General features: G+C 40.1%; 1 protein-coding gene across 3 annotated transcripts in view; it reads left to right on the plus strand.

The window, feature by feature from the left end:
- The window catches only part of FOLH1 (folate hydrolase 1), a 73,736-nt gene extending 67,488 nt beyond the window's left edge, over positions 1-6,248 (plus strand). For 2 of the 3 annotated variants that reach the window (XM_056114601.1, XM_056114603.1), the window contains 6 exons: positions 182-273; positions 1,441-1,531; positions 1,769-2,033; positions 2,287-2,368; positions 4,969-5,061; positions 6,052-6,248. In XM_056114601.1, coding sequence (XP_055970576.1) covers positions 182-273; positions 1,441-1,531; positions 1,769-2,033; positions 2,287-2,368; positions 4,969-5,061; positions 6,052-6,241 — 813 coding nt within the window. In that variant the 3' untranslated portion in view covers positions 6,242-6,248. The remainder of the gene's footprint in view (positions 1-181; positions 274-1,440; positions 1,532-1,768; positions 2,034-2,286; positions 2,369-4,968; positions 5,062-6,051) is intronic. The other variant, XM_056114602.1, reaches the window with a different exon arrangement.
- Positions 6,249-27,753: the final 21,505 nt, after the last annotated feature.

Raw genomic sequence — 27,753 nt, forward strand, 5'->3', positions numbered from 1 at the left:
TAATTGCTTTTACACATTAAAATGTGAGCATTTTTATACTGTCAGAAACTTTCCAAAAATTTTAATGACCGTGTATAAATTTTAACCCTTTTTAACATAATTAATTCCTCCCATGGCTAATGAATATGTAGATTTTAAAACATGATTCTTAAATGTTCTCTTTCTTATCTTTTACCTGTAGCTTCAAAGTCCTGACGAAGGCTTTGAGGGCAAATCCCTTTATGAAAGCTGGAATGAGAAGAGCCCCTCCTCCGAGGTGACTGGCAAACCCAGGTACAGGAACTCTACATACATTTATAATAAGAAATTCTTTGTTTCACAAAGAAAATATGTATTTTGATGTTAATCCACAAATCATTTAAAAGCACGTAATATTACTCTTAAATGGTGATATGGATGAGGCATATAGATCAAAGGTCTGAATTGATATAATGGTAAAAATTAATACCCCCTGACTTTTTTTGTCTTCTAATAACTCTATAAATTTCTTTTTTGCACATTATATAGTTAATGTATATTTCAGTTACTCTAGAATAATATAGCCTTCAGTATGGGGGTAAGGCCCTTGCTGTGCCTATGACAAACCCCAGTTCCACCCCCAGACTGAGCACCTCTTGGTGTGGCTCACCCTCCCTGGATAATAATAAAAATAAAAAGATAATTTAAAAATATTGAGATATGTGATGTGTAATTTTGTTATTGGTTTTTATCTGGGGGTAGTGTGGGGGCTATTCCGGCTTTAGGTCACCCAAGAGGCATGCCGTGTCAGGGATCTAACCCACACGCACAACTGTCTCTTTGAACCATTTTCACACTAATTTTTATCTTTGCAAGCAAGGTAAGAAAAATAAATATTGTAATAGTTGAAGGTAGTAGGTATTAAAAGCAAAAATATTTTAAATTCTTGGGGGCCATACAGATAGTACAGCAGGTTAGGTATGACCAACCTGGGCTCAATCTCTGGCACCCATATGGTCCCACAAGCCCCCAGACGTGCTCCCTGAGTGTAGAACCAATAGTGATCCTACACACTGCTGAGTCTTGCCTCAAAATAAGAAAACTAAGTTCTTAAGAGTAGGAACTTACATGATCATCTGAAAATTTTATCTTAACTTTTTATATATTTGAGTGTATATGATAAAATAGTCATAAAACCAAAATAATTTTCAACTTTCTGAATCTTTAAAAGTGAGGTGACATATGGCCTCTCCAACCCAAAATAGTCTATAAAAGTAGGTGTTGGTAATCAGCATTGTTATCATTTTCATAAATTTTTCCTACTAAAATAAAACATCTAAAATTACATTTAAAATAAAGTAGATATAATTTCAAAATGTTATTAAATTAATTAAATTTATTTTTTTAATTAATTTTATCTACTTAAATTACTCTGAAATAATCATATGTACTTTGAAATAATTATACTTTTATCTCTGGAAGGATTGGCAAGTTAGGATCTGGTAATGATTTTGAGGTGTTCTTCCAAAGACTTGGAATTGCTTCAGGCAGAGCAAGATACACTAAAAATTGGGTAAGTCTATACTTTTGAGTTCTTTAAGAGTAATTATAAAGCTCTGCCACTTGAGCTACATCCACAGTTCTGTATTGTGTTTTAATATATTAATATTATAGAATTTGTTTTTCTAAGTAGCTTATTGTAGCACTTAAGTGTTTTCCTTCAGTACCGACCAAAGAAATCTTAAGATTCTTATGTGTAGCTCTACGCATTTTATCTTAAGCTGTATTATAAGGGATGTTTGTTTTGCAGGCAACAAGCAAATTCAGCAGCTATCCATTGTATCACAGTGTCTATGACACATATGAGCTTGTGGAAAAATTTTATGATCCAACTTTTAAGAATCACCTTGCTGTGGCCCAGATTCGAGGAGGGATGGTATTTGAAGTAGCCAGTTCCGTGGTTCTCCCTTTTGACTGTCAAGATTATGCTGTAGTTTTAAAAAAGTATGCTGACAAAATCTACAACATTTCCATGAAACATGAACAAGAAATGCAAAAATACAGAGTATCATTTGGTATGCTATATTTCATCTTTCAACATTATCTGTATTTCTAATAATCTGTAAATGTAGTAACCTACTTTAGGTTCATTGATCTTTTGCCCTTGATCAAATTTTCTCTTTGCGTTAATAAATATACTTTTAATTTCACTGATTCACTTATAATGTAAAACTATAAATGCCTTGTTAAATAAGAGATGATACAGCTGCCTATATTGTTTATTTTGTTTAAATTATAGAATAATACATTAAATTGACTTTTTTTCAGATTCACTTTATTCTGCAGTGAAAAATTTTACAGAAATTGCTTCTAAGTTTAATGAGAGACTTCATGATTTGGACAAAAATAAGTAGGTTCTACTTACAAAATTTCTTCAATAGTAGATATTTATAGTTAAAAAGATATTGGCATTTTTGTTGTTGAAATATTTTTGAAAAGTTTTTAATGCTTTCTATTCATATTGATTAATAACAGAATTCCCATTTTAGAATGAATAATTATTCTCTATGATTGGGCCCAGTTTTTTTCAGCTTTCTGTTTGTCCTTTTATTATCTAAAGATAATAGTTCAATAAAATCTGCTACTCCCAGAACAAACTCATTCTTCTCCCTCTTATTAGTGTCATTTCTTCCGAAGAGCTCATTGTTCTTATTTCCACCAGATAGTTATATTTATTCAAAATGTAAAATATTGTAGGACCACTGTTTTTTCAAATGCTCAAAAGCAGTTAATGTTAATTATATGTAAATCACAAAGTCAAAGCATAATTTGACACCATTTTAAGATGGAAGAAAAGTACTGTGAGAATATTAAGAAGATTTTTATAAAGTAGAATTTTTTAAGTGCATGCCTCCTATATATGAAACACATTATTATTAGCCCTTCAGTATTTTTTAAAAAATTTAATCAAAGTGTATGCTTAGGCTGCCCATAATAGATTATTAAATATATGGTTTTATAATTAGGAATATGAAACTTCATAAGAAAAACATTTCTATGTTTAATAATATTTTACAGGTCTCTTAACAAGTGATAAAAACATGACTTTAGAATTTTACTTCACGTTTTATGCAAACATGACAACAGCATGTAAGAATTCTTTACTAGCAATTAAAATTTTTATCATTTTATTATTAGTAATAGTGTTGCTATTGTTGAGGTAACATGATTTACAACAGTGTTGATTTTTTTGCTTTGAGCACAAAGATATTGAAAAAAACACGTGCACTCACACACACACACACACACACACATACACATACACACATTGTCCTGTCACTTCTAATCTACCACTACTTCCCCACTCCCTCCTGCTGACTTGGTAACCTCAATTCTATTGTCAGAATCAAAGGGTAGATCATTCATCTTTGTTTTCTACCTTTCTTTGTTACTTCTTTTTAACCAAATATAAGTAAAAATATCAGGTATTTCGTCTTCTCTCTGATGTACTTCACTTAACATGACACCTAGTTCCATCCACTGTCTTCACTGTAGCACTGTCCTCCCTTGTTCATCTATTTGCTCAAGCGGGCACCAGTAACGTCTCCATTGTGAGATTTGTTGGTACTGTCTTTGGCATATTGAATACACCACAGGGAGCTTGCCAGGCTCTGCCATGTGGGCGGAATACTCTTAGTAGTTTGTGGGCTCTCCGAGAGGGATGTAGGAATCAAACTCGGGTCGGCAGCATGTAAGGTATACACCCTACACTCCATCTGCATAGTTCCATCCACATAGTAGAAAAATATAGGGTTTTGGTTTTCCCTATAGTTGAGAAGTATTCCGTTGTGTGTTTCAATACCACAATTTCCTTATCTACTCATTTGTTGTTAGGTTTTTGGATTGTGTCCAAATCTTGGCCAAATAATCCTGTGATGAAAGTTGTTTGCATATGTCCTGTTGGCTATTTTTGTATTCTTAGAGTAGTTACCAGTAGTAGAATTGCATAGTCATCTGGAAACTGTTTTAATCTTTTGAGACGTCTCCAAATCATTTTCCAAAGAGGCTGAATCAAGCAACAGTCTCAGTAATTGTGAGAGTTCCTTTTTTTCCTTTTTATGTGGTAAAAAAGGAACTCATTTTCTCTAGTACTTAATGTTTTGTGACTTTTTCACATAGACTCCTTGCTTATGTATGATGACAGCTCATGGTCATTTTGATTTTCATTTCCCTGAAAAAATCATTGATAAGGAACACTTTTCATATGCCTCATGGCCATTTGTATGCCTTCTTTGAAAAAGTTTCTGTTCAGTTCTTCTACCCACAATTCAGTGTTGCCACATTTGTTTGTTCTTGTTTCTGTTTTCATTGCTACTAACATTGAAGACATCTCTGAGGGCAATATGGGGCATTCTATCAAAGGTTTTCTCAATATCTTTTAATGAATATCGAAATTTTATGCATTTTACTAATGTCAAGATTTAAAATCTGTTTTGAAAAACCTCTTCAACAAATGATGTTGGAAAAATTTGAGAACTACGGTAAAGAAAATAAAATACTGCGTACAGTGTGAAATAGGAGTCCAATTTTATTTTCATATCTGTAGTTCTCAAATTTTTCCAACATCATTTGTTGAAGAGATTTTTCTCCTTTCACTAAATTCAACTAATTCTTTTTATCATTAATCAACTTTCCATACAGCTAGCTTATAGTGTAACTTAAATCAGGAATGAAATATCTCCCATCTTCTTTTCTCTCAGAATTGCTTTGGCTATTCAGGAAGTTTCGTACAAATTTTTAAAAACATTTTTTTATGTTCTTGAAGAATGTCATTGGAATTTTGATAGGGATTGCATTGTAAAGGTTTCTGTGGGCTTATAAACACACCATAGTATTTCATAGACTTAAAATTTTGAATTATACTAACTCCACTTTTCTTATGAATTTTTAGATCATTGGGATATACATGATTTTCATGAAGTTAAAACAGTATTTATTTATTTTATTTAGTCCAATATTGTTGAGAATTATGAATGATCAGCTGATGTTTCTTGAACGAGCATTTATTGATCCTTTAGGATTACCAAATAGACCTTTTTATAGGTAAGGGAAAGATAACTCTTTATTTTAATGCCTTTTTTCTTTATTTTAATTACTGTTGGAAAATATAGTCGGTTTCTGGCAAGCAAATAGAAAATTTCAAAAAATATATAGTAAATTTATATTACTTTTTCCTTGTAATGTGATTGCCAGATAGCCTTTTTAGTATTGTATTGTTTCTGGTAATACATTTATTAGAGAAAATTTAGAGAATTCAAAAAGTCACAAGTAAAATGTAAAATCTTCACAGTTCTGTCAAATAAAAATTCATGGTATGTTTTGATATACATAATTTTAGATCCTCTCTCATTTTAGATATGTATCATATGTCTTATGTATACACATAATATATAACAAATGTTTATATAAAATACATATTTATTAAAATGCAGGGTTTTCACCCTAACTTTTAATCAGGATGGCCGAGTGGTCTAAGGCGCCAGACTCAAACTTTTAATAATTATGATTTTTTTAAAATTCTGGGCAACACCCAGTGGTGTCCCAGGCACCTCCCAGCTCAGTGCTCGTCGCTCCTGGTGGTGCTTGGGGGCTTCCCTGAGGACACACCATGCTGGTTACCTAATCCAGGCCCCCTACATAGAAAGCATGCGCCCTGGCCCTCTTGGCTACCTTCTTGTCCTATATGGTTACTTTTAAGGATTATAAAAACATAGAGGCAAATTTTATAGTAACAAGCATAACTCACAGTAAGGAATAAGATGTTTTTTCTTGTTTTTGTTGCTCCAAGTCAATTTCTCATCTGTATAAAGTAAAAATATTAGTTTATATGTATTATATAGACCAATATTAAAATAATTGAGTGTAAAAGTTTATTTATCAAGTGTTTTATACATTTTTTTAAGTATTTACGTGCAATCCTAGAATTGTGGAGGGTTGTGTTTTTGTTTTTGTGTTTAGAAAAAAAAAACTTGTATTTTTCACTCTACATGTTACATGAGCAACTAATCAACAGAAAATTATTTTTGTCAACAGGCATGTCATCTATGCTCCAAGCAGCCACAACAAGTATGCAGGGGAGTCATTCCCAGGAATTTATGATGCTCTGTTTGATATCAAAAGCTCAGTAGAGCCTTCCAAGGCCTGGAGAGAAGTGAAGAGACAGATTTCTATCGCAGCCTTTACAGTGCAGGCAGCAGCGGGGACACTGAGAGAAGTCGCCTGAGAAGCAGCTTCAGCATGTGTGAAGTTGGGACAGTAGCAGGATAGATGTATTGAGAAACTGAAAAATTAAGTCCACTCATATCTAGGCAGACATTTTATTCCCTTCCCATGGACCAAAATAAAAGATGGGTGACTTGATTCTGTAATCATTGACAGCACTGCTGCAGTAGAAGTGTGTTAGAACAAAGGGAAGCAGCCTGATACATTAAAGCTCATATGTGAGTAAGGAATCACGTTTAATCTGGCACTCCAGCCACGCTTTTGTTGTGGCATGCTCTGAAAACATCAACATGTTAGAAAGTTTGTGAGAAAATGCGCAGGACACTGCCTCCGATGCCCCACGCTGGAGGTATTGTCAGGAGACTACTTGTGTAAATTCAGTCTGAGCTTACTGAAGACCAATGTAGATTTCCCATACCACAGCATAAATACTTAAAATTTTATTTTTAATATTTTTATTTTTCATAATTTTTGCTAAAGTATAATTCCATGCATAATATAGAATGTAAGGAAACATTTCATGTATGCATTGATATGTATACATTTATACAGGGCAGTGTTTTCTCTTGGAGAGCCCGGCAAGCTATGGAGAGTTATCCTGCCTGCACAGTAGAGCCTGGCAAACTACCTGTGGTGTATTTGATATGCCAAAACCAGTAAAAATAATGGGCCTCATTCCCATGACCCTGAAAGAGCCTCCAATATGACATTGTTGAGAAGGACGAGTAAGGAGAGGTTGCTAAAATCTCAGGACTGAGATGAATAAAGAGTTACTGTCGACTGCTCAAGCAAATTGATGAACAACGAGATAATAGTGATACAGTGATACAAGGATATATGTAACATATGTATAATGAAAAATGATTTTAAAATAAAAAATTAAAACATTTGAAACTCACTCCCAAGAACTAGATTAAAGGTCTACAGAGATAAAACAGTGTGTAATGTGCTTGCTTTGTATGCAGTCAACCCAGGTTCAGTCCCCAAGCACCTCCAGGAATAATTCCTGAGTGCAGAGCCAGGAGTAACCCCTAAGTGTGACCCCAAAATAAAACAAAAAGCAAAAGAAGAGAAAAAGGAACTTGATTAAGAAGAGAGATGTTTGGGTTTCCCATGTGCTTCAGAGGTGCTCACGTTTTAAATTTTTTTAATATTTCCTATTATTTCCAATTTCACCACATATGGCTATATTCCACACAATATTTTGGCTTTGTATACTCTTTGAAAACTATATAAGTAAAATCCATAGCACAGCAGTAGGGCGTTTGCCTTGCGTGCAGCCGGCCTGGCCAACCTGGGTTCGATTCCTCTGCCCCTCTTGGAGAGCCCGGCAAGCTTATTCAATATGCGAAATAGAGTAACAAGTCTCACGATGGAGATGTTACTGGACCCGCTGGAGCAAATCGATGAATAATGAGAGGACAGTGACAGTGACAGTGACCATGCTATATGTATTTTTCTAGGTGTGACTTTTTAAATCACCTTTAGGTTTATCCATGTAGCACTATGAATGGTGCTCACCGGGTTTCACTGGGACAGTTTCTGTGGGAGTGGCATTGCCCCTGCCCTTTTATTTTCTAACCGAGGAGTCTTAGTGTTGTGGGTGGACTGCCTTTCTGAGGAGTTTTCTAGCGACTGAATATGTCACTTTGCTGGATCTGTCTCATCTGGCTGGGGGCCAGGGGTGCCAACTCAGGGTCTGGCACAAGACCTTAATACTGCAATAAAAAAAATCAGCGTTCTTGTTTATGTGGGAATCCAGCTTTTAATGATATTCCAACGTTCCAGGTTTATGAAATTGAGGTCATTCTACCAAATCCAAGGAGTGCTTCACTCTTTCATTTCTTGTTGATAACTAATCATTTGATGATGTAATAAAACATCAAAACTGTTAATCAATTATGGAAAAGTTCGGGCAGAAAAGCATGCATAAGAATTCTACTTCACTCCAGCATATTGGCAGATTACAAGGGAATGCAATCATACACAAATTCATTAAAACAGGGCCACAGAGAAGTCTAAATTGAGATATCAGCAAAACATACATTTAAACACACAGTGAAGTCTTTGGTTACTACTAAATTTTTAGACACCAGTATAAGAGAATATTTCAAAAATTACACATACGTAAAACACACGAAAACCTTCTTTAATATTTTACACCTCTGCTTTTTGTAAAAGAGCATAATTTCTAATTGAGATTGGCTTAGGCCAGTGAGAAGGTTCTGCTATTTTCTCATTCTCTGTAGTTTTAGACTATAATCTGGTTGCATTAACACTTTCTACAATAAATTTAGAATTAAAGCTCCTATTTTACTCGACACCTATATTCAGTTTCAGGATATCCTAACGTACTAATACAATAAATCAAACGTTTATTTTTGTTGTCCATAAGGCTCAATTTGGGCTGGAGCGATAGCACAGCGGGTAGGGCATTTGCCTTGCACGCAGCCAACATGGCCGACCTGAGTTTAATTCCTCTGCCCCTCTCGGAGAGCCTGGCAAGCTACCGAGAGTATCTCGCCCTCACGGCAAAGCCTGGCAAGCTACCCGTGATGTATTCAATATGCCAAACACAGTAATAACAAGTCTCTGATAGAGACGTTACTGGGTCCACTCAAGCAAATCGATGAACAATGGGAGGACCGTGAACCGTGAACTGTGAAGGCTCAATTTGCTCTCCCATTGGATAGAACAAAAGAAAGCAATTCACATTTTTGATAATGCTAGCTAGCCTTGTTATTTCTTGGATCTGAGAATTATTAGGTCTAGGATATTATCTTTTTAATATGCTTGGTGCTCAAACAAAAAACCTGAGAAAAATTAACCCATTTTCCAAGACTCAAAGTATGAAGAATTTTTACATGAAGATACATATGAAATTCTTTTTACTTCTGATCCTATTGAAGCAAACAGGCTGATAGGGAAAGGAACACCACCCCACCCAACTCATCCCCCTGCTGCCGTGCAATGAGTTCTTTTTTTTTTTATTTGAGTTATTTATTTGTTTGTTTGTTTGTTTTAATTTTATTTTTTTAAATAATTTTATTGAATCACCAAGAGATAGTTACAAGCTTTCATGTTTGGGTTACAATCATACAATAATCAAACACCCATCCCTCCACCAGTACACATTTTCCACCACCAGTATCATTGTAGACTGTTCACAATAGCCAAAATCTGGAAACAACCCAAGTTCCCTAGAATAATTTGAGTTCTTCTTTTCCAATTTGGATTATTTTTATTTGGTTTTGTTGATAGTTGCTGTAGCCAGAACTTCTAAAACTGTATTGAATAGAAATGGAGAGAGTGAACATCTTTGCCTAAAGTCACTAGCCCTCGGGCTGCCAGAACCCTCATTGCAGATAGGAACTAAGGCATGCTTTAGACCTTTAACGGGCCAGAACTGATCCAGAGAAGGTTGGATCAAGCTCTAAGAGAAGTTTCAGACAGGAAAGGAATATCAAAGACTATCAACTGCTCCCAACTCTTCCCCTTTGCAACCACCCTAGCAAGAGACTCTTACCTAGGTAGAACACTCCCTCCCCCCCCCCCCCCCCCAGCGGGCAGATGGGGAACCTAAAAGACAATTTAACAATTTGGAACAAAGGAGCTGAGTGCCTGCTTACCTCCCTCTATAGCAGGTACTTTGCATCTCTCTGTCTCTTTGTCTTTCTGTCTCTATCTCTCCCTGTCTCTCTCTCTCTCTCTCCCTCTCTCTCTCTCTCTCTGGACTTTCAGTTGGATGGTGAGCCTGAAAGCCCAGTCATTTGCATGATGTCTCTCACTGTCCTCATGTGCTGCCCAGACTCAAACCATACTGGCCTATTGGCCACAAAGTTTTATTACTATGGACCACAATTTTATCATTTCAGGGGGAGCTTATTCCATTTGGATATGTCTAAACCTATTTTTTCCCAGATCTGTAAATCAGAGCCACTAAACCTGTGGACAAAGGGGGCTGCTGCTCTAATAAGCCTGGTCTAGGTGTCACCACCAATAGCAAGGTCAAGGGCTGGATAATTGAGTTTCCATTTCTTGCTACTCCTTTCTTTAATTCTCCCATGGCTATGGATCCTGGAGTACACTTCTGCTTTCTCACCGCGAGACGAATCCTATGAGCTGCTAATCTTTCTATGAACTACACCCTTTTCTGAAGCCTTGTGGATCTGATCTTTGTGAAGCTTTCTTTCTGTCTCTGGATCACAACCACGACACCCCTAGTCAAAAGCTAGTCGGATGGGCACCTTCCACCCTTGTCCAGCAGGGGTCAGTCTCAGAGAATGAGACAAGCAAACACATGAAGAGACAAACACACACGGACTGTCGAGTTTTGGGTGACCTGGGTAGCCACCAGAGGTCTCACAAGCCGGCCAGTGTTCAGTACAACCGTCTGCCTACTCCAACCGTCTCCCACAGGTGAGCCACCATTGGCACCATTGGTGAGCACATCAAAACTCAGCGGGTCGTGAATATTAGAGGCTGTCAGAAGGCACCCTTAAAGATAAAGTCCTGATTGTTTCCTATTTTATATTTTTCTATTGTCTATTCTGTATTTTTCTAGTAGGTAGAGTATTTGCCTTGCACGCAGCTGACCTGGTTCTATTCCTCTGGCCCTCTCAGAGAGCCCGGCAAATGACCGAGAGTATTCTGCCCACTGAGACCACTCTCCACACACATGAAGGTACCGGCAGAGGAACAAAGGCATGTGAGTCCCAGGGCTGAGATCTCCAAGCCTGCTCAGATTGGGGATGAGCATCCTCCACCCAGATCCTCCATCTTCCAGGAGGCAGGGGTCACACCCACCAATTGCCCCCACCCCCCGCGCTGTGTAATCCCATCAAGGGTCAAGACCAAGAGACGATAAAACCCAGCTTCTGACATCTTATTATCTCATTCATACTTAGGACAACCTGGCAGGCTACCAAGTGTGACCTGCCCACACGGCATAGTCTGGCAAACTCCCCGTGGTGTACCCAATATGCCAAATACCAGTAACAATGATGGGCCTCATTCTCCTAACCCTGAAAGAGCCTTGAATATGGAACTTTTTAAAATCTCAGGGCTAGGGCGAAGGAGACATTACTGGTGCCTGCTCGAGGCAATCAACAAACAACAAGATGATCGTGATAGTGATCGTGATTCTGCCCACAGGGCAAAGCCTGGCAAGCTACCCATGACATATTCAATATGCCAAAAACAGTACCAACAAGTCTCACAATGGAGATATTACTGGTGCCCAATCAAGCAAACGATGAACAACAGGAGGACAATACTACAATGCTACAATGCTACAATCCTATTCTATTCTATTCTATTCTATTCTATTCTATTCTATTTATATAGTCCTTATATCTAAGAGACCTACATCTAACATTCTAATCCTATACTTGCCTGGCAAGTTCTAGCAGATGGGAGATATTTGTTATCTATTCTTTTCCTTCCTGCTACATTATTCTTTCCTGGGTGCATTTTTGCAAACATGAAGCCAATAAGCCCCCATGGGTGGCTTATGTGACTTGGAGAGGAGAGAGATGGTCTCTTTCTCCCCATCCACCTCTCCCACCCCAGCACTGCTGTGAAGGCGAGGACTGATAAAGTCTGTGATGAGCCCCACTGTGCAGCGCTAAGCAGAGCCCCATCAGCCCCACCAGGTGGCCATCAAACCACTCCTGACATCTACTTCATCTTCTCAGCCTGGGATTTGATCCCCACCATCTGATCTCTCAAAAAACCATGGACTCAGGCTGGGGTGAGGAATTGTTCTTTGAAGAAAGGAAAGTCAGTCCCAGGTCTTACCCAGGGTTTCCAGGTTTTTGTCCTATCTTACAGAAAAGAATTTCAGGAGGAGACTGAACCCAACATTCTGGTGCCTGCAAGAAACACATCTGAACAGTAGCACAAACACAGACTCAAAGGATGGCAAACAATCCTGCAAGCAAACACCTCCCTCAAAAAACCAGTGTGGCCAAACTAGTATCTATAGCAAATCTATGACAACATGTATTTCAGGTTGAAAAATATTAGAAGGGACAGTAAAGGCTATTTTTTACTAATCAAGGGATATGTACAATAAGAAAAAATCACATCCTAAACGTATACGCATCTAATGTGGAATCAGCAAAATACTTAAAACAACTGCTAACATATTTTAACAAGAACATTGCTAGCAATACAATAGTAGTTGAAGACTTCAACACTACTCTATCACTTCTAGATAGTTCAACATATAAAAACTCAGCAAGGAAACACTGGCTTTGAAGGAAGAGACAGAAGAGAGAGGACTAATAGATCCATACAGGGCTTTGCATCCCCAAAAGGAAAAATACACATTCTTTTCCACTGCACATGTAACATCTTCCAAAATAGACCACGTGCTGAATCACAAAACATACCTCAATAGAATCAGAAAGACAGAAATTATATCAACTATATTTTCATACTTGATCCTCTGTGCTTGCACTATCAGGTTCTCAACGTATGCTTCCGATGGCAACATATGTGCATTGAAAGTACAGACAGTCATTTTAGTCCTTCTTCGTTTTGGCAACCTAGTTCAGCCCTGAGATTTTATCAGTCTCTCCTTGCTCATCCTTTTTAATGCTGCCGTATTGGGGGCTCTTTCAGGGTCAGGTGAATGAGGCCCATTGTTTTTACTGTTTTTGGCATATTGAATATGCCACAGGTAGCTTGCCATGCTCTGCCATGCTAGTGGGATACTCTTGAAAGCTTGCCAGGCTCTCCAAGAGGGATGGAGATTCTTAGGGCCGCCTCTAATCACCCTTACAAGTGTTCCCATGGTTCACCCAATATTTGAACCCCATCAATATGGTGCAGTAACTATGGAAAATGGGTATTAAGTGTCTTACGATGTGTCCGGAAAGGGGCCTGGAGATGGTGGCAGCTAGGTAGTGGAAGTAGTGGTAACATCTACCGAGACAAGAAGGCATCGATCACAGCACACCATTTTTGACACTGGAGAAGAACTGTTCCTTGGAACATGCAAAAATAGAGGTATCTGTGGTATCAGTGCCCTTGAAAATATGAATTTGGCCATGAGCATTGATTCATTTGAATGCCTAACAACCCAAATTGGATGATTACACTTGAATAGATGAGGCTCACTGCCAGCAGTTTCTATCTTTGTTGTCTACACATCAACATCCAATTATAATGAAGGAGAAATTGAGAACTTCTACATGGAGCTGGAGAAGTTCTACAAAGAAGACCACATCTTCTACAAGATCATTGTCGATGATTGTAATGCCAAGATAGGACCAAGAAGATCGCCTGAAGAACTCCACATCAGGACCCAAGGCCTAGAATGGAACAAACAGGGTGAGAGACTGTCTGAGTTCTTAATGTCGACAAAGACCATCATGGTAACACACAGTTCCAGAAGGCTGAATCTAAACGTTGGACAAAGGAGTCCCTTGGTGGACAGTTCCACAAGAAATTTGCCACAACATATTCAATCAGCAGTTTTGCCTGATGGATGTCGCTGTTGTCCCAAAATTCCAAATGGGATCAGTCCTTCGTCTCCTTCATGCAAAATTCTACTTCACGGAGCAGGGAGAAAGGGCTGTAAAGTTTAAGAAGAGAACTCCCAGAATGACCACAAACGGGGATCTTTTTGGCACTATTGCTGCAATGTAGGAAGATGCCATCATTGACATTGATGAGAAATATGATTGACTGGTTCAGGAGCTCCATGACTGCACAATGAATTCTGAGAGTGGGAAAGCCACAAACAGAAGCCTGTCTTCAGACACTCTGAAGCTCATTCACCAACGTGGTTTGGAGTAAGCTTCAGGCAATCACAAGCTAATGTCCGAGCTCGCAAATCTGTGCAGAGAAGAAATAAAGGAAAACCTCAAGAGAGAAGAGCAGTGGTGTTGGATGATGAGGCAGGCCCTCCCGTTGATCGTCGATTTGCTCGAGCGGGCCCAGTAACGTCTCCATTGGAGACTTTGTTGTTACTGTGTCTGGCATATCGAATACTCTTGGTAGCTTGCCGGGCTCTCCGAGAGGGGCGGAGGAATCGAAGTCGGGTCGGCCATGTTGGCCGCTTATAAGGCGAACGCCCTACCCGCTGTGCTATCGCTCCAGCCCTATGATGAGGCAGAAGCTGGGAAAAGTATTCACAATGCCCGTCTGTCCTTTGCCAACTGTAAGACTGAGATGACAGCCATCTAACGTCCTGGATGAATCTATTACATCTTCCCAAAGGACAATGGAGAAGATTATCCACAACTTCTACTCGATCTCTTTGATAGCCACATTCACTGCCCACATACCAAATTCCCCAGGATGCAAATGTCATTCCCAATATTCTCCCTCCCAAAATCCAACACACCATTTTACAGTAAAGAAGCATACAGGACCCAGTCCAGACAAGGTCAGACCCTAAAACCTAAAAAATCTGCAGCCAGTACTCATCAATACACTGACTCGGTTCTTTACATGCTACATGTCCCATTGGATGGGATATGCAATATTCCGTCCCATTGGAAAATCAGCAGGACCATTCTATTGTACAAGAAGGGAGACATCCACGACATCAGCAACTATTGCCCGATCTGCCTTTTGTCCACCGTCTACAAATTGTTCACTCAGTCATCCTGAATAGAATAGGCAGAACACTAGACAAAGGACAACCATGCAAGCAAGCTGGGTTCTGAAAAGGATTCATCATGATAGACCATATCTACACGGTGACCAAGCTCAGTGAGGTTTCGCAAGAGTTCAAGATGCCACTCTGTCTAACATTCATTGATTTAAAGAAGGCCTTTAATTCTGTTGAGACTGAAGAGGTCATCGAAGCCCTAGTCATACAGGGCATTCAAACTCAGTACATCAGGATCCTCCACGAGCTGTATTATGGATTCACCACCAGGATCTCACCATTCTACAAGGAAGTGATCATTGGCGTCAAGAGAGGGGTTCGTCAGGGTGATACTATTTCACTATTTAAAGATCCCTTTAATTCAATGTCGTGGAAGGTTTGACAACCTTGTCTTCAATGCAACTAATGGATTCTGGTCTGATGTTGTGGTCTTTAATCCATTTGGATCTGACTTTCGTGCATGGTGTTAGGTAGAAGTCTGAGCCCCCCCCCCCCCTTTTATTGCATGAAGCTATCCAATTTTGCTAAAGAGGCTATCCAATTTTATCCATTTGCTAAAGAGGCTTTTCTTGCTCCACTTCACACTTCTTGCTCCGTTTTCAAAGATTAGATGATCATATATTTGAGTGTGTGTGTCAGGATATTCCATACTGTTCCATTGGTCTGCGGTTCTTCCTTTGTTCCAGCACCATGCTATTTTAATTATTACTCCTTTGTAGTAAAGTTTGATGTTGGGGACGGTGAGCCTCCCATCTTCTTATTCCCAAGAATTGCTTTAGCTATTGGGGGGGGGGGCTTATTATTTCATATGCATTTCAGGAGTGTTTGATCCATTTCTTTGAAGAATGTCATGGGTATCCTTATAGGGATTGCATTGAATTTGTACAATGTAATGCCATTTTGACAATATTAATTCTCCCAATCCATCAGCAGGAGATATGTTTCCATTTCCTTTTTTTCAAGAAATTTATTTTATTTTTTAAATTTTTTTCATTTTTTATAATTTTATTTATTGAGTCACTATTAGAGCAATTACAAAGCTTTTGGGTTTAAGTCTTGGTCATAGAATGAAACACCTGTACCTTCACCAGTGACCATTTTCCACCACCAAAAACCCCAGTATATCCCCCACCCCACACCCTTCCCCTACCTGTGGGACATATTATTTTCCACATTACTCTCTCTCTCATTTGATTACATTCAATATTTTGACACGTGACCCAACATTATTATTTGGGATTTTACCCCAACACTCGGATCTGCCAAAAGATAACAACAGTAGACAATTTGTTTTCTATTGCTGGTTATGAATAACATATGATGTCGCGCGGCTGCAGTAGTAGCCACGCAATTTTGAAATTCCAAAATTTTAACAATTAAATCTGTAGGGATTTCTACCAAAAATGGTGGATTCTGAGATTTGTTCCTGAGTCTCGTATCATGGCCATTTAGCAGCTTGATCAGCTTGTTTTGCATTATTCTCAATGGGGAAAACCAAAAAGCCTTCCCTCTAAGATCAGGGACAAGACAAGGAAGCCCACTCTCACCACTTCTCTTCAATATAGTACTGAAATTACTTGCCATAGCAATTAGGAAAGAAAAATATATTAAGGGTATCCAGATACAAAAGGAAGAAATCAAATTCTCATTATTTGCAGAAGACTTGGTACTATATCTAGAGAACCCTCAAGTCTCTACCAAGTAGCTCCTAGAAAGAATAGACTCATAATTAAAGTCGTAGGCTATAAAATCAGTACCCCAAAGTCCATGGCTTTTCCATATAAAAATAATGAGAGAAAAGAAAGTGATATGATGAAAACTATCCCATTCACAATCATGCCTCAAAAAGACCAAGGACCTCGAAACAGCTTAACAAAGAAAACTACAAAACGCTATTTCCCAAAATAAAAGAGCGTACAAGGAAATGGAAACACATCCCCTGCTCATGAATTGGAATTAACATTGTCAAAATGGTAATACTCCCCAAAGCATTATGCAGATTCAATGCGATATCTATAAGGAAACTCTTGACATTCTTCAAAGAAATTGATCAAAGACTCCTGAAATTCATGTGGAGCAACAAGCCCCCACAAATAGCTAAAACAATTCTTGGGGGAAAAAAGATGGGAGGCATCACCTTCCCCAACCCCAAAATGTACTACAAAGCAGTAATAATTAAAACAGCATGGTGCTGGAACAAAGACAGATCCACAGATCAATGGAACATGGCTGAATATCCTTATAAACACCCTCAAATATATTATCATGTAATCCTTGATAAGGAAGCAAGAAATATAATGTGGAGCAAGGAAAACCTCTTTAGCAAATGGTGATGGCAAAACTGGACAGTTACATGCAATAATAATAGTAATAATAATAATAATAATGGGCTCAGACCTCTACCTAACACCATACATAAAAGTCTGATCCAAATGGATTAAAGACCTCAATATCAGACCAGATTGTCCAAAGTAGGAATATCTCATTCCTACTTTGGACAATCTTGCAGGCTATCGAATGTAGCCTGCCCACAGGGCAGAGTCTGGCAAACTCCCCGTGGCGTACCAAATATGCCAAATACCAGTAACAATGATGGGTCTCATTCTCCTAAACAGCCTTGAATATAATCTCAGGGCTAGGATGAAAGAGACATTACTGGGGCCTGCTCGAGACAATCGACGAATAACAGGATGATGAAATGAAATGAAATCAGACCAGAATCCATAAGGCACATTGAAGAAAAGGTTGGCAAAACCCTCCACAACATTGAAGCTAAAGGTATCTTCAAAGATGAAATGTCACTGACCAAACAAGTGGAAGCAGAGATAAACAAATAGAACTATCTTAAGCGAAGAAGCTTCTGCACCTCAAAAGAAACAGTTACCAGGATACAAATACAGTCTACAGAATGGGAAAAAATATTCACCCAATACCCTTCTGATAAGGTGTTAATATAAAGGACATACAAGGCACTTATAGAGGGTTAATATCAAGGATATACAAGGTTGAACTCTACAAGAAGAAAACATCCAATCCCATAATAAAATGAGGCTATAAAATGAACAGAAACTTTCTCAAAGAAGAAACCCAAGTGACCAAAACGCACATAAAAATGCCTTTCATCACTAATCATGAGGGAGATGCAGATCAAAAAAACAATGAGATATTATCTCATACCACAGAGTCTGGAACACATTTAAAAGAACAAAAACAACTGGTGTTGGCATAGATGTGGGGAGAAAGAGATTCTCTTTCACTGTTGGTAGGAATGCCAACTGGTTCAGCCTTTTTGGAAAAGAATATGAATGTTTCTCAAAAAACTATAAATTGAGTTCCCATTTGGCCTAGCAATACTACTTCTGGGAATATATCCTGAAGGTGCAAAAAAGCACAGTAGAAATGACATCTGAACATGTATGTTCATTGCAGAACTGTTCACAATAGCCAGATTCTGTAAACAACCCGAGTGCCTGAGAACAGATGACTGGTTAAAGAAACTTGGTAAGTCTATACAATGGGATACTATGCAGCTGTTAGGAAAGATGGTAAAGGTAAAGGTAAAGGCCCTCCCGTTGATCGTCGATTTGCTCGAGCGGGCCCAGTAACGTCTCCATTGGAGACTTTGTTGTTACTGTGTCTGGCATATCGAATACTCTCGGTAGCTTGCCGGGCTCTCCGAGAGGGGCGGAGGAATCGAACTCGGGTCGGCCATGTTGGCCGCTTGTAAGGCGAACGCCCTACCCGCTGTGCTATCGCTCCAGCCCTAGGAAAGATGAAGTCATGAAATTTTCTTATAAGTGTATGGTCATAGAGAGCATCATGCTAAGTGAAATGAGTCAGAAATAGAGGGACAGATATAGAAGGACTGCACTCATTTGTGGAATATAAAATATAATTATATGTGACTAACACCCAAGGACAGTAGAAACAAGGGCCAGGAAGCTTATGAGCTGGAGGAGAAGACAGTTGGGATACAGAAGGGATCCCTATGATGGTTGGAGGGATCGCTTGGGATGGGAGGTGTATGCTGAAAGTAGATAAAGGACCAAAAATGATGGCCTCTCATTCTCTGTATTGCAACCCATAATGCTCATAAGTAGAGAGAGAGTAAGAGAGTAGGAGGGAAACTTTCTGCCATAGTGGCAGGGGAAGGGATGGGACAGGGCGGGGAGGGATACTGGGGACATTGGTGTAGTGGATAATGTACACTGGTGGAGGAATGGGTATTGGATCATTGTGGATTGAAACTCAAATGTTTTGTATAGTTTTGTAAATGTAGCTCACAGTGATTCAATAAAAATAAAGTAAAATAAAAAATAAAATGGTTAAGTATTTGGCAAAGAAATAAAACATTTTACATTTATGGTAATAAAATATTACAAACAACTATAAATTAGACAATTTATATAAAACATAATATCCTATAAACTTCTGCCAAAGACCACCAGGACCACTCTATAATCACCAGATGGGGTTTAAACTCATTTCTATAAGCATAAACACGTTCCATGGGGATCCATGAGAATAAGGTTACAAAATAGAAGGACAATTTTGTTGTTGTTGTTCTATTTTTTAGTTTAACATTTATTTTTTATTTTTTAATTTTTTATTGAATATCTGTGAGGTAAAGCTGCACATGATGGGGTTTCAGTCATACAATGATTCAGCACCCATCCCTCCATCAATGTACATTTCCCACCATCAATGTCCCGGTTTCCCTCACACCATACCCCAACACCCACTCCCCACCATGGCAGGCACTTTTCTTCTTTCTCTCTCTTTTTTCACGCATTATGGTTTGCAATACAGGTACTACAAGATCATTGTGTTTGTTCAGGGTATGCATTGCTTTTATTGGGAAAGTAAGGTTAGAACTCCAGCTTTTTTTTTTTTACCTTGGTGGCAGGTTTGGGGTGTGGACATGACTACTGAGCTTTCCCGAAGCACAGAGAGGTGGGAGAGGTAGCCCATCCTGACTCCTGAGAAAGCCTAGAGATTTCAGTCACAATATCTGCATGTCTGAATTTTCAGCAGATTGTATCTTGGTGAGGTTCGTCCCAAGATTATGGAGTCCGGCTGGGGGCAAGGTGAAGATTTTGAATTGTGGAAGCAAGAGGCTGCCAGGAGCTCTACATGGAAGACCACCAGACTGACCTGCCATCTTCCGATTTACCCCAGTCTGTTCAGCCTTGTGCGAATCTGAGATTAACTGCAGCTTTTGATCTCTTTTGAGATTTATGTATGGGTCTCTGAGCAAGGCTTATAAATGAGCTTGTATAGCTGAGCCAAAGGTGGTTTGTGGGTGTATCTCCCTCATACCTAATTTTTGGCTATTTAATCTCTTAGAAAACTTGGTGCTGAGTTGTTGGGGTCCGGCCAGAGGCACAGCAGCAGTTTTGGGGTATCAGAAAACCTGAAAACCATCACATTGCTGATGCACTCACCCCACAGTTACAGACTGACCTACTGGCTGGAATGAACCCCCAAAGAAAACTATATAAAACGATCTTCATACCTTCACTGTGGTGATATAATTTCTTCAGTGAAATGCTGTTGTATCTTCCTCTATTAAAATGTTGTAAAGCACAAAGATACAAATAGGAGGAAGACTATATCTGTTAAATAACAATTAGAATTGATGTCGGTGGGCGCCACGGGTGACTTATGGGAAGTGGGGAGGAGAAAGAAGGTCACTTTCTCCCCAACCACCTCTGCTACCTGGGACCCAGGGTCTTTGAGTTCTTGTCTCACCTTGCAGAAAGGAATTTCAGGAATAGGCAGTGAAATAAATAGATTTTATTTGGAGAGTTTTTAAGGTGTGGAGGGGAGAGTGAGTGAAAAGAGAGAGTAATGTACTCAAGAGAGAACGTGGGCTTCTCCAAGGGCGGAGAGAGCCTCTAAACACATTCCAGCATTAGATGCAAAAGCATGAAAGTACACATCTCAAGAGGGAAGATGCAGGCGACACATGTGATCAGCCTCCACATGTGCTCAGCTGCGTGGGCGCAAGCAGCAACACGGGCTCAGGCAGCATATGTGAGCCCTTCCTTTGTTCAAGGTGTCTTTTATAGGCTCTTCTCAGGGCTGGATCACATTTTAATCAGATTAAGGGAGAGGTCCGAGGGTTTGAGGAACTTCATGGGGAGGGCTCCAACCTCCTCAGAGTCTGCTGGAGGTCTTATCAGGTCTGTTTTCTGTATCCACAGGATGGATCAGTCTTAGGATTTTCCTCCCAGAAGTTCTGTTAGCCTAAGTTTCATTGCGGAGGGCCTATTCCTATTTACCTGCCTACATCAGATTGACAAGGTCAAATCCTATACAGATTAAATATTTAATTATAGGACTTCTATGTCAAATGTTAGAAGCAGCAGCATGGTTTAATATTTATGTACCAATCACATAGTCCAACAAAGCAAATCAGATAACAAGGTAGTATCATGACAAAATGTAATAGTTTCCTCTTAAATTCTTAATTGAACAAGGTTACCTAAAAGAGCAAAACTCAGGAGAATCACCAGGAGGTGATTTGGGGACCATATAGAGTGTCAGGAATTTAACTGGATTGGCCATGTCAAGGTGAGAAGAATCTTAACACCTATATCTCCGTTCCCTGCTGATTTTTCTGATCCTTGAACATATCTTTCGATTTCTTCATGTAATCCATTTCTTTTAATAATGTCTTAGTTTTCAGTATATAAGTCACATTTCTTGTTATGATTACTCCCAAATGTTTATTTAAAATTTTTTTGAATGCAATTTTAAATAGGGTTGTTGTTGTTGTTTTTGTTGTTTGGTGGGGGGGGGGGGCACTCAGGGATTACCTCTGACTCTATCCTCAGGAATTATTGCTGGAGATGGGTGGTGGACTATTTGGGATGACAGGGATCTCGATCATGTATAAGACAAACACTACTCACTGTACTGTTGCTCCAGCCCCAAGTAAAGTTGTTTTAATAATGCCTCTTTCATCTAACTCATTGTAGTTTGCAGAAATGTAACAGATTTATTTATATAATTCTATTGATTTTGTATTCTGGTATGTTAATGAACGTGTCAGGTTTTTTGGTGTAAAATCAGGATTTTCTAAGCGGGTAGGGCGTTCGCCTTACAAGCGGCCAACATGGCCGACCCAAGTTCGATTCCTCCGCCCCTCTCAGAGAGCCCGGCAAGCTACAGAGAGTATTCGATATGCCAGACACAGTAACAACAAAGTCTCCAATGGAGACGTTACTGGGCCCGCTTGAGCAAATCGACGATCAACGGGAGGGCCTTTACCTTTTACCTTATTATCATGTCATTTGCAAATACATCAGATAGTTTTACTTTTTTCCAGTTTCTATTCCTTTTATTTCCCATTTGCTCTGGACTTAACATTTTAACACAATGCTGAAAAATAATGTTGAAAGTGGATATCCTTGACTTGTTCCAGGTCCCATGGGGAAAACTTTGTAGTTTTCAGTATTTAGTATGTTGTTTATCATACATGTCATTATGTTGAGTTATGTTTCATTTATTTATAAGTTTTTGGTTATTTTTAATTCTAAACTATATTAAATATTGTCAAGAAATTTATCATCTATAATATGATCCTGTTATTTTAATCTTGCATTTAAGGTGCTTATTGCATGAATTAATCTTCGTGAATATATATATATATATATATATATATATGATAAACCATCCTTGAGTTCCAGAGACACTGTCCGCTTGATCATGATGGATGATTCTCGTGGTATGCTATTGAATTTGATTTGCCAAGTCTTTGTTGAGGACGTGCTTCTGTGTTTTTCAGAGATAGCCATCTGTCGTTCCTTTTTCTTTCCCTTCTTTTTTTGAGAGGGTGGTCATACCTAACAGCAGTACTCCAGCAATGTATTGCCAAAACGACCTATGCAGTGAAATGACTTATCTTCTCTCTCTCTCTCTCTCTCTCTCTCTCTCTCTCTCTCTCTCTCTCTCATCTAGCTTGTAGTTTGAAGTTCAAAGTAATGCTGGTCTAATAGAATGTGAGTGGGATGCCTCCACCCCCTTTTTTGGAAAGAGTTGGAGAAATATGGATATTATTTATTCTTTTTTTTTCTTTTTGGGTCACACCCAGCCAATGCTCAGGGGTTACTCCTGGCTCTGCACTCAGGAATCACTCCTGGCGGTGCTTGGGGGACCATATGGGATGCTGGGAATCGAACCCAGGTCGTCCGCATGCAAGGCAAATGCCTTACCCCCGGCGCTATTGCTCCAGCCCAATTATTTATTCTTTTAAAATTTATCTATTTTGAGTTCTTTTGGTTTGTTTGCTTTTGTTTTAGTCTCTTCTCCCCCTCTTCCCCATTGTGTTGGTGTTGGACAAGATGACTGTGAGCTGTGCAAGTCAGGTTCTGTAGCTGTTTGCAGTACGTAGATGCAAGGTTTCTACTCCTTTCACTGGGGGGCCTGATCAGTGCTCAGTGGGAGTCCTATGGAGCTTGCACAGTGCTTTCCATGGATCCCACTTCCTGACCATGATGCTTACACATCTGTTTGTAATTTTGTTGCTCATTGGGAGCTCACACATTCGCAGTCCTTGTATTCAACTCAATGCAGCACAATCAGAAATCTCTTATGGCAGCAATGATCCAGATTGTGGTTCTGCCACACTGAAGCAGCTGAACTATCAGTGCTGTGCTTGGAACATGTGGTGGTGTGGGACTGCGCTCACGTCCATGTGGGAGTGCTCTAAGCCTCTGTGCTATTCCCCCCCATGAAACCATATTGCCTGGGCTTTAGTTCTCTCTTTTTTTTTCTTTTAAAATTTTATTGAATCACCATGAGATGGTTACAAGCTTTTATGTTTGGGCTACATTCACACAATGATCAAATACCCATCCCTCCACCAGTGCACATTTCACCACCAATCTCCCCAGTATACCCCTCCTTCCCCACCCTCCCCCTGCCTCTGTGGCAGACAATATTCCCCATACTTTCTCTCTACTCTTGGGCATTATGATTTGTAGTACAGGCACTGAGAGGTCATAATGTTTGGTTCATTAACTACTTTCAGCACACATCTTCCATCCCGAATGATTCCTCCAGCCATCAGTTTCTTAGTGATCCCTTCACTATCCCAGCTGTCTTATAGCCTCCGCTCATGAGGCAAGCTTCCAGCTAAGCAACAATCCTCCTGGCCTTTGTATCTACTGTCCTTGGGTGTTATGTTCGAAAAGAAGAAATTAAGATCTCATGTTATGTTCGAAAAGAAGAAATTAAGATCTCATTATTTGCAGATGAGGTATTTATCTGGTACCAGTAGGGTGGATCTTCTGTGTGTAATCCCTGGGTCACTGGAAGTTGGTGGAAGCAGACAGGGCAGGGTAAGGTGGGGCTTCTTGCTTTAATTCCTTGGTCGCCAGAGATTGGTGGGAGCAGGCAGAGGATCTCTTTTTTTTTAAATTTTTATTAGTGAAACACCATGAGGTACAGTTGTAGACTTACAAATTTTTGTGCTTGGGTTTCAGTTATATAGTGATCGAGTACCCATCCCTCCACCAGTGCCACACTGAAGATCCCAGTATCCCCTCCCAACCCCTCATCCTCCCCATCCCACCCCACCTCATTCCCTTTTGTTCTCTCTCTCCTTTTGGATGCTGTGGTTTGCAAAAAAGGCATTGAGTGGCAATCATGTTCAGTCTAGAGTCTACTTTCAGCATGCATCTCCCATCCTGGGAGAATCTTCTCAACACCCTTTACTTGGTGTTCCTTTCTCTATCTGAGCTCCCTTTTCCCCTAGTATGTGTGGCTGGCCTCCAAGTGAATCTCCTGGTACTTATCTTGGCTATTCTTGGGTGTTAGTCTCCTATTTTGTTACTTTATATTCCCCAGATGAATGCAATCTTTCTATGTCTGTCCCTCTCTTTCTGACTCATTTCACTTAGCATGATACTTTCCATGCAGTACCACTTGTATGTAAATTTTATGACTTCATCTTTTCTAACAGCTGCATAGTACTCCCTTGTGTAAATGTACCAAAGTTTCTTTAACCAGTCATCTGTTCGCAGGCAGTTGGGTTTTTTCCAGATTTTGGCTATTGTGAACAGTGCAGCAATGAACATAGAAGTGCAGATGTCATTTCTTTTTTTTTTTTTTAGAATACAAATACAGGTTTATTGTATAAAACTAAGGCCTTACACATCTTCAACCTCAAAAGACTAGGCAGCAGATGTCATTTCGACTGTACTTTTTTTTTGCCTCTCTGGGATGTATTCCCAGGAGTAGTATTGCTGGGTCAAATGGGAGGTCAATTTCTAATTTTTTGAAAATCGTCCACACTGTTTTCCAAAATGGCTGAACCACCAGCAGTGAAAGAGAGTCCCTTTCTTGCCACATCCGCACCAACACCGGTTGCTTTTGTTCTTTTGGATGTGGGCCAGTCTATGTGGTGTGAGATGATATCTCATTGCTGTTTTGATCTGCATCTCCCTGATGATTAGTGATGTAGAGCATTTTCTCATATGCCTTTTGACCATTCAGATTTCTTCTTTGAGAAAGTTTCTGTTCATCACCCCATTTTTTGATGGGGATGATATCAAGAATAAACAAAGCACTGGTTGAAACTTTTTTTGCTTTTGGTGTCATACCCAGTGGTGCTCAGAGGTTATTCTTCGCAGTGTTGGGGGAGACCATATTGGATGCTGAGGATTGAACCCTGGTCTGCCGTGTGCAAGGCAAACACCTTCCTGACTGTGCTATGGCTCTGTCCTTCTGGGCTTTAGTTCTTAAGGAAAGTTTTTACTTTTGGTTTTGGGGTCTGCACTTGTTGGTGCTCATAGTGCTGTCAACCGTGTGCTCAGGAGTTGGTTCTGGCTGTGCTCAGGGATCTACCCGGATCTCCAACACACAGAGCCATGACTCCACCCTTTGAGCGATGTAATGACTCTTTAGGAACATTTATAATTCTATTGACTGCTGTGCTTGCAATTGTCTGTTTAAGCTTCTATTTCTTTGAGAAAGGTTGTATTTCTAAATTGATATTGCTATTACCGTTGTTCAGTTTGTTTGCATATAGATATGAATAGTGGTGTCCTAAAATACCATCTATTTCTGCAGCATCCATTTCAGCCCACTATTTTCATTTTTTACTTTGTTTCATCAGGATTTTCTCTTTTGTTACTAGTGGCCCTAGTGTCGGGATTGCTCATATATTTCCTCTCAGTGCTTGAAGGACTGCTAGCATGAAAATGAATTTTCCTGAGCTGGTGGCTTTTTGATAATTTTATGAAAGATTTGCATATAAAACTCAGAAGAGTAAAAGTTAGAGTTCATGGTACATTTTAAGTATATGGGTCCAGCTCCCACCCGAAATGACCAGGACTCTCTATTATCCTTGTACAATGTCAGTCCATTGCCTGACCTCTGGAATCTCGTCTCTGGGCCTCAGGTGGACGGTGCCCAAGGCCTTCTGATGTTTCTGCCTTCCTTAGTCCCTGGCCTTGGCCATGGGCACATGTATGAGACTCCCGTGCTCAGCCCCTTGTCACTGCCTGAGAATCAGAGCTCTGCCTGAGCCTGTGCTTTCCTGTGCGGGTTCTGTCCAAGCCTGTGCTCCTCATCTGTGCGGGCACTCAGGCCCTGTCCGTCCTGTGTCCATCTGAATGCATGCAGGAATGCGAAGAATGCTCCCAGCAGGAGGAGCAAGACACAGGGGCTAGCATGGGGGGAGCTGAGAGAGAGAGAGAGACGAAGAGACTGGCTGGAGCAATCTGTGGCCCTTAAACACAGCCCATGTGGCCCAAAATACAAACAAAATAAAATAGAACAAATGTCCATGTATCCAAGTGGTAGGGCACGACTATCCTGTGTGTCACCCCGAATTCCACCCCTTAATCAATTTAAAAGCAGAAAAAAGTGCCTCCCATCTGGCAGGACTGTGGGGACAGCTGAGTTCTGGCCATGGGGCCTGTGGGACTCTCCGGGTTTTCCCAACTGGGTGCTGGCAGTTCTGTTGGTGCTTCGGGCCATGCTCACCACCCCCCCACCCCACCCCACCCATCCGGTCACCTGTTCATGCCGTTTAGCGGATGAGACTAAACTGACAGACTAGATTCACCCACGCCCCAGGCTCACTCCTGCTTGGGGTCATCTCTGGGCGCCAGTGCCTGGAGGGTGTGTTTTGGGCCTGGCTGATGGTGCAGCTGCTCTTCAATGCGGACCCAGGAAGAAGCTTCCCGGTGCTGTTTACTGAGGTCTGAGACTGCTTGCACCCAGGTGTTCATCTTTGCCTCACATCCCGGGGTCCTCCCTTCCCAGGGAAGCAGTGTGCTGGAGTTAGAGAGACCATCACTTTCCCAAATGCCCAGGCAGCTTTCCAAGTCACTCATCAGGTGTTCTCTCTGCTGGAGGGAGACTGGGAGCCCTGGCTGGAGCTGACAAAGAGTCTGATGAAAGGTGAGCACAGCCTCAGCACTGTACTGACTAAACTACCAGCACCCAGCTTGTGAAACCCAGCGGGCCCATGGGCCCTGGGACTCTGGGCGCTCCCACCACCCTCCCCTGCCCCTGCTGTGTCTGCAATCCCCCAGGGGAGAGGCAGACTTATCTCCTAGGTCCACACGGCTAAGAAGGTCTCTCCAGAAAGTTTCCTGAGAGGCTCGAGTCTCTCTCTCTCTCTGTCAACTCTGGATCCTAGCCACCCACCTTAAAGAAACGCAGTGCTTGGATTGATCAGGATTCCTATGGTGATAAACTAATACAAATGTCATGAACTATAGAGTATGTTTTACTATTTGTTTCTATGTTGATTTTTCCATGTCTAAGTCTGTTTCTCAAGGTCTGTGGTTGTGACTGAAAAAGGTTCTGAGGCACTTTTATTTATTTATTTATTTTTTAAATTGAGCCAGGCATGGAATTCTGGGTCA

The sequence above is a fragment of the Sorex fumeus genome, unplaced genomic scaffold, assembly GCF_029834395.1.
Source record: "Sorex fumeus unplaced genomic scaffold, SorFum_2.1 ptg000026l, whole genome shotgun sequence".
In the NCBI taxonomy this organism is placed as follows: domain Eukaryota; kingdom Metazoa; phylum Chordata; class Mammalia; order Eulipotyphla; family Soricidae; genus Sorex; species Sorex fumeus.